Here is a 13,461-nt window from a genome sequence, read left to right as displayed (position 1 = left end):
GAGCAGAGAGAGGGCGTGGGAGAAGACGCTGGAGAGCTGGGTTACAGCTTCTGTTTCTGTTTGGTGCTGGGGATTGAACCCAGGGCATTCTAACTCGGACTATACTTATACCAGCCTTCTTAGTTTTTTTCTTTTGAAACCAGGTCTTGCCAAATTGCTAAGGCTCACCTCAAACACGTGATCCTCCTGCCTCAGCCTCCTGAGTACTGGGATTACAGGACTAAGCCACCACATCTATCTAGGATTTTAGTTTTTATATATTAAGTGCAGTGGAAAGAGGAAACAAAAAGATCAAAAATACTGAAGGCTAAAGTAAAGCAGATCAGAAGCAAATTTAAAAGAAAAAAATTAACATTAGGCTGCAATTTGCACTAAAATCCCTGAGAATTTGCCATAAACTGACCAGTATTTTCACAGCACCTTGAGTAACTATTTAAGGACTCAGAATAACAGATGGAATGTTAGAAGAAACCATAAGGTATGTGGAGAAGAGTTACCATGGCAGGTCTGCCTGAAAGGCCCTTGCCTGGCATCTGGGTTTGTACAGACAATACCTTTACACTAAACACCTGCTTTCCTTCTGGGAATCTGGAATTTTGAAACATGCCAGCAGAGGAGAGCTGCGACAAGTTCCCAGTAAAATCTGGGGGTCTGAGCCGCTCATAAACTCGCCGGGTGGCAGCACCTCAGATGTTGTAATTCCCCCAGCACCTCCTCAGGGGGATTAAGTGTATCTTGTGTGATCCCACCGAGAGGACTCTGGAATGCCAGCCTTGTCTCTCCTGGATTTAGCACCCGCGTCTTTCCTTTTCCTGATTTTGCTTTGTATCTTTCACTGTAATAAATTACAGCCATGAGTACAAGTCTGTGACGAAGATCCCCCTAATGACAAGGGCTGCTGCCAGGCCACGGTGCACGTCTGTGATCCCAGTGCTTGGGAGGCTGAGGCGGGAGGATCGCAGGTTTATGACAAGCCTCAGCAACTTAGCGAGACCCTGTTTCAAAATACAAAATAATATCAGAGCCGGAAGAGCTCAGAGGTAGAACACTTCTGGGTTCAATCCCCAGTACTACACATACACAAAAATAAATAAATAAAATAAAAAGGGCTAGGAGCATCACACAGAGGTAGAATGTGCCTGGGTTCAAACTCCATGATGCACCCACACACGAGAAAGACAGAAAGACAGAAAGGGAGAGAGGGAGAGAAAGAAAGAGAAGGAAGGAGAAAGGGAGGAAGGGATGTATAGAGAAAAAACAAGTATTGTTTTGGGAAATCTGATATAAAGTGAAATTATAATACACTGACCCATTTAAAGGCTTAGTTTCACTCTAAGATTAGAAATGCATCCTGGTTTTTAATAAACTATAAAGCAGGAAAAATGCATAAGCTGCATGATGAGAATATTAATACTTACTCAATAGTAACAACATTCAGATTTTTAAAAGTTTGATTTAGTTGTACACTTATACCTGGCAATCACATTTTATAATCTACAGAGTTTTCCTGGTACATATTTTCTTATGAAATAAGAACCACAGAGCTAAATTCGGGTATTATGTAATAACACACCAACATATACAGTATAAAGATTTTAAAAATACCAATGTATACAGTGTAAAGAATTTAAAAAACTTAGAAACTCTCAAGTAGAAAAAGAAAAAAAAAACAAGTGAGATAATTACCTTAATATGCAATGTGCTAAATTATTATGAATCAATGACGATCTTAAGGCACAGTTACATTCTTAAAAATGTTTCCCCATGCCAGGCGTGATGGCGGACACTTGTAATCCCAGTACTCGGGAGGCGGAGACAGGAGGATCCAGCTTGGCTGCTTAGTGAGGCCCTCCGTAATTTTCAAAATAAAGATAAAATATGGGGCTGGGGGTGCAGCTCGGAGGTCGAACACCCCGGGTTCCATCCCCAGCACCACAAGCGACAACAAAGAGGTTTCACCACCAGAACCACTGTTAATGCTAAGCATCATTACTTTCTGCTCTACGACTCTCTGGACTGTAAATTCTCATATGCTATTGTAAAAGTGACAGTCCACGACTGCAAACCGGAGTTTATTTTGCAGTATTGGGGATTAAACCCAGGGCCTCTCACGTGCTAGGCAAGCGCTAGCCGCACACTGCCCTCCCAACACTTATTTTGAGACATAGCATCCCAAAGTTCTCCAGGCTGGCCTCAAACTTGTGATCCTCTTGCCTCAGCCTCCCAAGTAGCCGAGATTCTAAGTAGGTGCCACCTTGCCTGGCCAAACCTGAGTTTAAAAGCTGTCTTACAGAGGAAAGAGACTGGGTTTTAAACTGGGCCTCTCTCAAGGTGCTTTGAATTAATAACAATGTCCTCATTGCATACAGCATTTCTGGCTTGCTCGTAAAATGAGCTGAACATTTCATGGAATTTAAAATACACTAGTGAATGTCACTTCCAGAACATAAATAGCACTGCTCCAGATATGTTCAAAAACGTATCAGATAGTAGTGGAAGCGACAAGAAGGCAAACTGAATTCAATGACAGCTTACTGAACTTTCATGTGATAATCTCGAGTACATCTTCTTTTGTGAATATAAAATAATTTGCCTTCTGACAATTTAAAATTTTTTTGAGTTACCAGGATTTTCATTTCGTGGCATATTGTTGAAGTAATGTTTCCTTGAAATTACAATGCTGAGGCCACGTACAAAGCATTTTTTAATGCTTGGAAATTTACTCCACAAACAATATTTTAACCGTCAAATGTAAAAACAAAAAATTAGTCAGTCGGTGTACGCTATCACTCCATCAAAGGAGCTATTTGGGTAACAAATTATACCTGAAGGTATGCTGGTAAAGTAGCTCTTTGATGCAGGGAGGGGGAGAACAAAACACCCCTGGGTTGTAGGATGTGTTGACTTCTGTTGTGTAAACACTCCCACTATGGACAGTTTAAGCTTACAACTGGCTCATACAACTTCCTACCTATTTATTAACAAATGGCTCTCACTGGCCTGTAGGAACCAGCACCGGCACAGACTCTACTCCTCCAAAAGGCGCACAAACTCACCCTTAAAATACTCACTCTTAAAATAGGGGTTAAACTCCATTTTTGTGTTAAAAAAAAAGTTTTTTTTCATTAAATTTACTACCTTACACATTTGTCCGTGTACAGTTGAGAGCGTTCATCACACTCATTCTGTGTGCACCCACCACCGCCATCCCTCCCTAGAACCGTGACCTGGAGAAATGGAGCCGCGCCCCTCACACAGCAGCCCCCCACGCCCTGCGACCCGCACCCTGCTCTCCGCTCAGCTCTGACTGTCCGAAGTACTTCGTGTAAATGGAATCAAAGAGTCTTTGTGGCCTTGTGACTGGCATATTTGCCGTAGCATAAAGAGTTCTAGGTTCATCTATGTTGCTACAATCCCCTTTAAAGGCTGAATACTCTTTCTCGCGCTCTCTCTTAGTCTCACTAAGTCCTCGAGGCTGGCCTTGAACTTTCGATTTTCTTGCCTCAGCCTTCCAAATAATGAGGTTATAGGCATACACCACTGCACCTGGCTAAGTTTAAGTTAATATTTAATTGAATCTAAGTACCACATTTTCTTTCCCCATTTATCTATCGAAGGACACTTGAGTTGCTTCTGTACCTTAGCTATTATGAATAATTCTCCTAGATAAAGGTCTATTCAGATTTTCTGCTGCTTCTTGGTTTAGTCTTTCCATCTTGGGCCCAATCTATCTGATGCTCTCATGATCCTTTTTATTGCTGTAGTACTGTCCCTAGTTTCATTCCTATTTTAGAAATTCGAGTCTTCTTTTAGTCTTAGTTCATCTAGTTAAGTTTGTCAATTGTGTTAATATTTTCATAGAACCAACTATTATCCAATTTGTTTCTCTCTGCTCAAATTTCTATTATTTCCTTGCTTCTGCTAGCTTTGAGTTTGGTCAGTTCTTTTTCTAGTTTCTTACACTGTAAGTAAATATAAGCATTTGTAACTATAAATTTCCCTCATATCTAAGTATTTTCTAACTACTGTGAGTTCCTGTTGGTCCACTGGTTGTTAAGAGTATCTTGTTTAATTTACATGAATTTTTAAATGTTCTAGTTTTCCTTCTATTATTGATCTCTAATGTTATTCTATTGTGCTTTGAGAAGATTCTTTGCATACTATCTATTTTCCAAAATCTACTGAGACTTAACTTGTTGCCTAACATATGGTTTATTCTGGAAACTGTCCCATGTGCACTGGAAGAGTTGTGTGAGCTGATGCTGCTGGTGTTCTGGATGTCAGAGCTAGTCTAATTACTGTGCTGTTAAAGTCCCTTACTTCATTATTTATCTTCTCTTTGGTTTATCCATTGTTAAGAATGGGGTACTGAATCCCATTCTTATTATATTATTATTATATAACTGTTTATTTGTCCCCTCAATTCTGTCAATTTTTGATTCATATATTTTGGTGGCCAGCTATTAAATACATAAATGTCTACAACTGTTATACTTTTTAGCTGTACTGAACTTTTTATTAATGCATAATGTCCTCTTTGTCTCTTATAACCTTTTTTAAATTTATTCTGTCCCACATTAATATAGTCACCTCTTCTGGATACTACTTGCATGGAATACTCTTTTATATTCTTTTACTTTCAAACTACTTGTGTCTCTGGATCAAAACTAAGTCTCTTAGAGACAGCATAGAGTTGGGTATGTTTTGTATCCATCAGCCAACCACTGCCTTATGATTAGAGCTTAATTCATTTACATTTAGAGTAATTACTGATAAGGAGGGAAACAACATGCTAAAGTCATAATACTCTAATTTGAACTTTATAGCAAGTTAACATCAATAACACAAAAAAGGTTCATTTAATATTAACAGCTCCATGTCCATCACTTTTAGTTATTGAGGTCACAATACCTATGTGTCCAAAAGTATAAACTGATAATTATTTTAATGTATCAGTCTCTTAAAATATGTAGAAAATAAAACAAAGTTACAAAACAAAGTTACAATAACTCTGGCTTTTGGATTAGTTTGAAAAAGTATTAAGTCTCTTCAGTTGGGAAGAAAACAGTGAACTTACACTTAAAATTGCTCACATATATTACCTTTACTGGGGTCTTTATTTCTTCATAAGCCTGATATTATTGACTAGGGTTCTTTTATTTAAACCTGTATGACTCCCTGGCGCACTCCTTCAGGGCAGGTCTAGAAAACAACTCCCGCAGCTTTTGTTTATCTGGGTATGTCCTACATTTCCTCTTACTCTGGAAGAACAATTTGCTGTTGAAGGATTTGCTAGTTTTGTCTTTTAGCAATCTGAATGTCCTGGCACACTGCCTCGCCTGTGATGACGAAGTTGCTGATTACTGAAGATCCCTGAGGGCCTGAGTTTCTTTTCTGCTTTCACAGTTCTCTGTGTTTCCTAGCTGTTGATTTCATCCTATTCACGTGTGATCAACCCCTCAGATGTTTATGTTCATGACTTTCACATCGGGAAGCTTTTGGCTCTCATTTCACTCTCCTCAGTGCACTTCTTTTCTTATGCTCTGCAGGTGCGCTAGGTTCTGCTAACTGTTCCTCACTCACATTTCTATCTGTTCCTCAGACTCAGTAAAGTCCATTGCCTTAAAAGTCTGCTGGTTATTTTCCTGCCCATGAATCTCTAGTCATTATTTCGTTTCAGTGATTATACTTTTCAGTTCCAGAATTTCTTTTGTGCTTATGTGTCCTTATCTTTATTTCCACTTTGCTCACACATTGTTTTCTTTTCCTTTTCTGCATCTTCCTTTACTTCTTTGAACATCGGCAAATCAGTTGTGTTAAGGTCTTCTTCGCCTTTTCCAGGCGGTTTCTGTTGTTTTACTTTTTCCTTTGAATGGGTCATACTTCCCTGTTTCTTTGTATTTCTTATAGTTTTTTTTTTTGCATCAAATAATATGGGGACTGAAAATCAGGTTCTTCCTCTTACCCAATCTTTGCTGTAAATATATATTTTTGTTGTTATATTTGTCTCTGTGCCAACAATTACCCTGAGGTGTAAACTTGAAATCTTCCTGGGTCTGAGCCCACATCTTCCCTTGGGCATGTGTGCCACATAAGTTCCTTTGTTCATACAGTTGCTACTGAATGTCTTAATCCTCAATGTCTATCTCCCAATAAAGACAGAGAGAGAAAGAGAGAGAGAGAGAGAAAAGGAGAGAGAGAGAAAGAAGTGAAGAGTTAAATGAAAGGCACCAGCTCTTAAAATCCCTGGGTCACTTCAGGCAGAGGGGAGGGCCGTGACAAGGTAGAAGGTACAACGATGGCCACTGCTTCTTTGCTTACAGTGCTGTGATCAGAAGGAGCAACCGGTGATCGGGGCACAGATCCGAACATTTGGAAGACACAGTCCTTTGCCATCCTGGTCCCAGTCAGCTACGTGGAAGCTGCTCTAGGTACGTACACAACTGCCGGGCATGGGGCTAGAAGCTGAGTAGCTGCTACTGTGCTAAGAGCTGTAATTCTCAAAATTAAAGAACCTCAAGTCCAAGTCTTCCCTGGAAGTCGCAAACCTTCAATAAACTCCAGTTCCAAATGAGACAGAGTCTACCACTGCAACTGTTGTCTAGGTGGGAGGATTCCTGCTGCTTCTTATCCATCCGTCTTACCACAATGCTTTTCCTACTTACAAAGTATTTTAATTTTCAGAAGTGTATTTTAATACAAAAATATATTTTCACAATGTGCCACAAGAAAACAATGTTTCCAATAAACTGATAGGACATAAAAGGATCCATTTGAGGAAGCCACTGAATTTGCTAGAGTTATAGGGTTGACCCATTAAGTTAACCAAATAGTCATTTAGAAGTTATCTTAAGGAAGGAAATGGTTAGCTATGGCCTTCTTAAACCAATGTTTGATGTTCTTCTAAAACTCAGTCTTACCATGTCATCCTCCTATTAAAAACCAACTTTTGACATCTCCATATCTTCAATGAAAGAAAACGTCTAAACTGCTAAGGATGCTACACAATGTGGTCCTCGGCTGCCTTCGTCTCCTTTTATTTTTTACCACAGCCCCTGCTGTCCTGGAATACTAAATTATTCATCTGTTCCAAGAGAAGAATCCTACTTCTCAGGGCCTCAGGCTTGTTTCACCCAACACTCCTTCCGCCAGGCCTGTCCTGCCCCATTTTCACTTTTTGCGGCCCTTCCTGCACTTCCCACGCCCCACCTCAACTCACTCTCTCTCACTCTCTCTGAGCAATCTTTTCCAATGTTTGTTAGAAAGTGGGCTACTCCTTTCCTCAGGGGCTCCATTAGCTTTGTACTCATCTTTATTATATATTTCCTCAGCAGTTAGCAGAGTACCCTGCACATAAAACATGTTCAATAAATACGCCGACTTGAACAAGCAACACAAACATCTAAAACCTAGGGAGTAATGATACATTTCTTCACACAGATTAATTTAAACATGATTTAGATGCCGGGCGTGGTGGCGCACGCTTGTAATCCCCGCGCTTGGGAGGCGGAGACAGGAGGATCGCGCAGGCTTGAAGTCAGCCGCGCTGGCTTAAGAGACCCTGTTTCCAAATTTAAAAATGTATAAAATAGGTCTGGGAGTGTAGCCCGAAGGTATAAGGGCTTCCAGGAACCCCAGTACCAATAAATAAATAAATAAATAAATAAATAAATAAATAAATAAATAAATAAAATAAACATGATTTAGCTGATGGATTATTTGGGATTCTGATAAACCTTTTGATTGGTGATTTTCTGATACAATCTATTGCAATTTAAAAGCCTCTGATGTATCATTTGCGCTTCAGATTTTACCTGTCACTCCTTTAAGTTAAATTTCAAGATACCCTTCCTTTTCTGTATATATATCTAGCCTATCCATCATCACTCTCACAAGATCAGTGACCCTATTACTTTTTATTTATCCAAGCCAAGAAAAGAACTTCAATTTACTTAAAATTCACTAAATGGAATCTTTAATCAATTTATTTTTATGTTTTATCTTTAGAAAGGAGAAAAAAGTAAGATAGATTTTTAAATTCTATAGCAAATACTAAGTATAATCTCACCCATCTTTAGAAACTATAATGCCATAAAAGAGGATTTACTGGTGTGCTTTGGAAAACATTAACTGTAATAAAACATTTTTTAATGAAGCAGGGTCAAAGAAAAAGTATCTGTTATAATATTTTACATTCCACCAAAGTTTATGTCACTTGACATTAACAGAAGCCTATTCACACTTCCTAGTCAGTTTAAACCTTTGTATCACATTGAGAAGAGTATAAAATTAGGGTCAGAGGTTTCATTTTCCTCAAAGAACAAACTAGAATAAGTCTAGACATACAAGACCTTTTTAGACATCTGATCATGAAAAAAGTAAATTATACCCTTGACCTGCTAAGATATGTCTTATCCTAAATTCTGGGTCTTTGGTTAGGCAAACCATTATTGCTAAGTTTAACCTTTCTGGAAAGGGCACATGGCGCCCTTAATTCATAGATGAGATTACTTTTGGAATCATTAAAGTCTTGCCAAATATTCATTCTCCCATGAACAAATGAATCAGCCACTCTTCCAATGCCTGCCCAGGAAAATCTGTTGGAAATGAATCAAGGAGCAGATACCTTTATCAGAGTATGTGTGTTCTAATGCATGGAGATCAGGCAATAGGTGAATACAGTTAATGCAACAGTAGGTGAAGAAATCAAGGACGACCACTTTCCCACAAAGATCCTTGTAGACCGAAATAGGCTCTTCCGTGTTCAGCCATTCTAATCCTGAAATTACACAAAATAAATTGCACTAGTAAAGAAAAAGACAAAGATAATGTTTTAAAACTTTGCAATAAATGTGTCTCTGATTTTTCTTCTAAGACAACTGCAAATAGTCAGACACTATAGGAGATGATGGCACTATTCAGAGTCTAGGGCAGTTAAACATTCTGCTTATAAAACCACCCTTTCTATCAATAAATATAAAATGAATCCCAGTACTTGAGAGGCTGAGACAGGAGGACTGAAGGTTCAAAGCCAGCCTCAACAACTTAGAGAGGCCCTCCTCAAACTAGTGAAACCCTGTTTCCAAATAAGAAATTAAAACAAAAAAATTGGGCTGGGGTTTAGCTCAGAGGTAGAATGCCTCTGGGTTCAATCTCCAGTGCCACAAAAGAAAGAAAGAAAGAAAGAAAGAAAGAAAGAAAGAAAGAAAGAGAGAAAGAAAGAAAAAAAGAAAGAAAGAAAGAGTTAAAGATATATCTCTGTGGCTATAACAGTAGGTATCTGTGATATGAAGATATGAAATAAATCATCTAAAAGCAAGTCTGCAGAAACGAAGGACAAAGAAAGAAGAAAGAAAAGCAAAGACTGGGGACACAGCAGGAGGAGCAGGGAAAGCTGCGGTCAGGATGCGAAGAGGGCAAGGAAGAGCTACTAAACCCTCACAGAACCAAGGCGACTGTGGAAGAGGGTCAAGTCAAAACTTTTAGTTAAAGACATGAGGAAATATCAAACACTAAGAGGGTCCAACTGCATGCATAATTAGGTATAAATGAGGTACTGAAAATGAAAGTCAAGTGTAAAAATATTAAGACACAACTAAACACCAAAAAAAGTGAAATGTATAAAAGGAAAAATGTACAAAATGCCTAAGCCAATCTCATAAAAGAGAAGAAGCTGAGGTTCTGGAGTTGGGAATATCAAATATCCTAAATACAAACAAGATGTTTTAAGTGCAAAGTTAGAAGCAACATTAATATTGATGAAGAATGCGTTCCCTTTCTTCCAGAGAAAAATAGGATCTCATTAATCTGTGCTTTTGTAAATCAGAATTTATAATTACTTGGCTATGATTCAAAATTTTAACTCTGCAGAAAGGTTTTATTAAATTAATATTAAAATATGGCATTCCCATTAAAGAAAACAAAGATAGTAAGTTTACTGCTTATAAGTAGATAAATGTAGCTATTAAAAACATTGCCTGGAATTTAGATTTGTGTGCGTGCGTTCGTGTGTGCGTGTGTGTGTTTTACTGGAGATTGAACCCAGAGGCATTCTACCTCTGAGCTACACCTATATTTTGTCTACATTATTTTTTGTCTTGAAACAGGTCTCACTAGGTTGCTGAGTCTCACTAATTTGCTGAGGCGGTCATGAATCTGCTATCCTCTTGTTTAAGCCTCCCAAATACTGGGATGACAGGAGGAGCCACCACATTCAGTTGGAATTTAGAAATATTTCATAGAAACGGAAAACCAAAGTTGGATGGAACAAGTACATACAGGAGTCTCTATCTGGGGGGCTAGGTTCTAAGACCCCAGTGGATGCTGAATCTGCTAACAGTTCTGAACCCTTCCCATCAAAATGAAACACTCAGCATGTACCATGACACTGAGTAACTTCTGCAATTTGAGATACCACATCAAAACTAGCACCAATTTATTTTTCCTTCTTCACTATTTGACAGATAAAAGATGAATTCTTACCATAGGTCTTAGCAACCTCATGGGATTTGTTTCCTTAGGTCAAGAACTTTCACCTTTTCACTTAAAAGAAGCCCTTTATAGCTTCTGTTTGGCATATCTGAATGGCCAGTCTCACTATTCTGAACAAACACAGCCATACTGCTACAATGGATCTGATAACCAAGACAATTAGTGCTTGACAACGTGAGGGGGCACACAGGGCTGGCACACTGGACAAGGGATGCTTCCCGACACTGCTGGACAAAGGGATGACCACATCCCTGGCAGGACACGGTGAGAAGGCATCAGATTTTATCAAACTCTTTGGGAGTTCAAAATTTAGCACTTATGAATTATTTAGTTCCAGAATTTTCCACTAAATATTTTTGGACTGTGGTTGACCCCAGGTAACTAAAACCATGTATAAAGGAAGGACTAATGTAGTTAACAATAACTATTAACAGTAACTGGAGTTACTCAATTATAACAAAATTCTAGGGGAAAAAAAAATTCAAATCAAACTAGTATTTCTGCCAAATAAGACAAACTAGTGAAGTTTCAGGATAGTAAATTCTTAATTCTACATTTTGATAATAGTGCTAATTTTATCCAGGATTAGCCAATGATACAGAACTATTAGTTATACCCACTAATTAATGTATATTTTACATTCTACTTGCAGGATATTTATGAATCTGTCTTCTATAACTTTTCTGTAAATATTAAGAGTGACTTGAGTGGTAGGGAAAGAATTATTATATTTTAGTTACTGTGGTAGTTGCTTACCAGGCTTAGTAATAATGTATCTTATAAGAACAATAATTAGAACTGAATACAATAAGCTGCTAACATTTAATAAGCTCTCCAGTTAAGAACTTTATATGACCTGCACATAATATCCCTGAAAGCTAAACACTAGTTCCATTTTACAAATGAATAATTAAGGCTTCGAGAAGCCGACTAACTTGCTCAGAATCACACAGCTGACAAATAACAGGGACTTGGTCCCAGATCTGCCTGAATCCATCAGTTATATACGCCCGGTGTAGACAGTTTTTGGGATAAAGTTGTTTATGACTTCTTGATTACACTTTAGTGATAAGCAAAGAAATTATTTATTTCTAGCACTGTGTCCTCAATAATCAGATCCAGTAGAAAATCAGACTATGTTCAATACAAAGTCTGAATATTTTATCATGTGCATAACTTATGAGTCATGGAGGCCAAACCTCATTGTAATAAAATATACCTACTGTAAATACAAATGAGACTGGAAAACAAAAAGACTCCCACATCCTAGAGGTCTGGTTGTTTATAACAGTGAACTATATAACTTACTGCCTTACAAGTTTTCATAATATTATGCGTGTGTGTGTGTGTGTGTGTGTGTGCGTGCATGTGCAATATTTTGAAGTTTCTCATGGGCTAAGCATTCATATACCCAACTATTTTAAGAGTGTTTCTATACTTCAGACCAAGCATACGATTAATAAGGGGGGGAAATAAGCCCTTTTCAAGCTGTATTCAAAAGGCTTGGAAAGACACCCCAGACTGTGCTGTCACCTCCCCTGAGATAACAAAACCCTGCCACGACCAACCAGTTAACTATACATGTGGTTTCAGTGTCACACCAGGACGCCTGCCAACACCACCAGGCAAAACAATGCCACTCTCGACCAAAGAAGGTAAAGTCCGGTTTCATCTGGAACTGCACTGCTGGGACTATCTATCCCTCCTGTTCCAGAGGCTCACCGGGGCAGGGCTGAAACCCGGGGGGGGACAAAAAGGCTATATATAAACGATTCAGGTTTCCAAAACTAGAAATTTCACGACTTTGCACAGAGCAAGGCGGCAAAGCCAGGAAACCAGCAAACTCTGGGGCAGCAGACTGTCAGTCAACTCGGGGGCGGGGGTGAGCCGGGCACGTTACCGGGCGGCCCAGCCGGCGCCCGGGCTTCCTGGGCTGTAAAACTGGACTCCACAGGGGCCGCAGGGAGGATGCGATCCGATGATAACTGCCCGGAAGTGTTTAGAACGGTGCCTGGCCCGGGAGAGTGGTCCACCGACCACAGCCAGGGGGATGCGGGGAGATGCTGAAGGGACGCCGACGCGGGGAAGCTGCGGGAGTGGGGTGGGCACGCCAAGCATGGCCAACCGGGGCGCGATCCTGCTTGGGGCGGGTGCCCAGGCCCGGGAGGGGCTCGGGCCAGAGGTGGAGAGGCAGGTCCCCGCCCGCAGACGCCCCCAGGGCCCGGGAAGGGGAGCCCCTCACCTGCCGGGAACTCGGGCAGCGCCAGGTCCTGGTCCCAGCCGTCCACCTTCTGCAGATACTGGAAGACCAGGCCGTCCTTCTCCTGCTGGGTGACGGCGTCCAGCAGCGCGTACTCCAGCGAGGTCTGCGCGGGCAGCAGGCCCGAAAGGCTGCAGCCGCGGGCAGCGGGGGCCGCCATGGCGGCGGCGGGGAGGGCGGCGCCGGGTCTCGGGCGCGGGGCCAGGTCGCCGCGGCTCCGGGAGCGATCCCACCCCGGCCGCGCCGGCCCCGGCTGAGCGTTCGCGGCGCCAGATTCCGCACGGCGCGGGGCTGCGGGGCGGAGGGGAGCCCTGCCCGCACCTCCGCCTGGGGAGCGGCCGGGTTACGGGCAAAAATAAAATAAAGCCGTAGTAGGACTTGGAAAGGGCTCGCTCGAGACACTTTGTCCGCCTTAGACTCGGCTCAGCAGATTCGACACGGCGCTGGCAGCTGGAAGCGGTTCCCGCCAAGACGCCGAAGGTAAAAGGGCAGGGGTGTCCGAAGGTAAAAGGGCAGGGGTGTCCGAAGGTAAAAGGGCAGGGGTGTCCGAAGGTAAAAGGGCACGGGTTTGGCAGCCCCTGGCCGCGACGTATCGACGCGCGGCGTGGTTTGCGAGCCCCCGGGTGCGAGTGGCGAAAGTGCGGGAGCCAATGGGCCGCCCGCGCAGCCGGCGAGGGGCGCGGGGCGCGGAGGCAGCTGCTGCTGCTGCG

The 13,461-nt window shown here is 41.3% G+C and overlaps 1 protein-coding gene across 1 annotated transcript in view; it reads right to left on the bottom strand.

Moving 5' to 3' along the window:
* NHLRC2 (NHL repeat containing 2) overlaps positions 1-12,911 on the bottom strand; it is a gene marked incomplete at both ends in the record, with an annotated part of 51,437 nt that extends 38,526 nt beyond the window's left edge. Inside the window, 2 exons of the mRNA XM_080694011.1 lie at positions 8,627-8,779; positions 12,734-12,911. Coding sequence (XP_080550137.1) covers positions 8,627-8,779; positions 12,734-12,911 — 331 coding nt within the window. The remainder of the gene's footprint in view (positions 1-8,626; positions 8,780-12,733) is intronic.
* Between the last annotated feature and the right edge of the window lie 550 nt (positions 12,912-13,461).

Source organism: Muscardinus avellanarius, assembly GCF_963383645.1.
Source record: "Muscardinus avellanarius genome assembly, chromosome: 4".
NCBI lineage: Eukaryota > Metazoa > Chordata > Mammalia > Rodentia > Gliridae > Muscardinus > Muscardinus avellanarius.
Note: the sequence above shows the minus strand (reverse complement) of the source record. Positions and strands in the feature narration are given on the sequence as shown.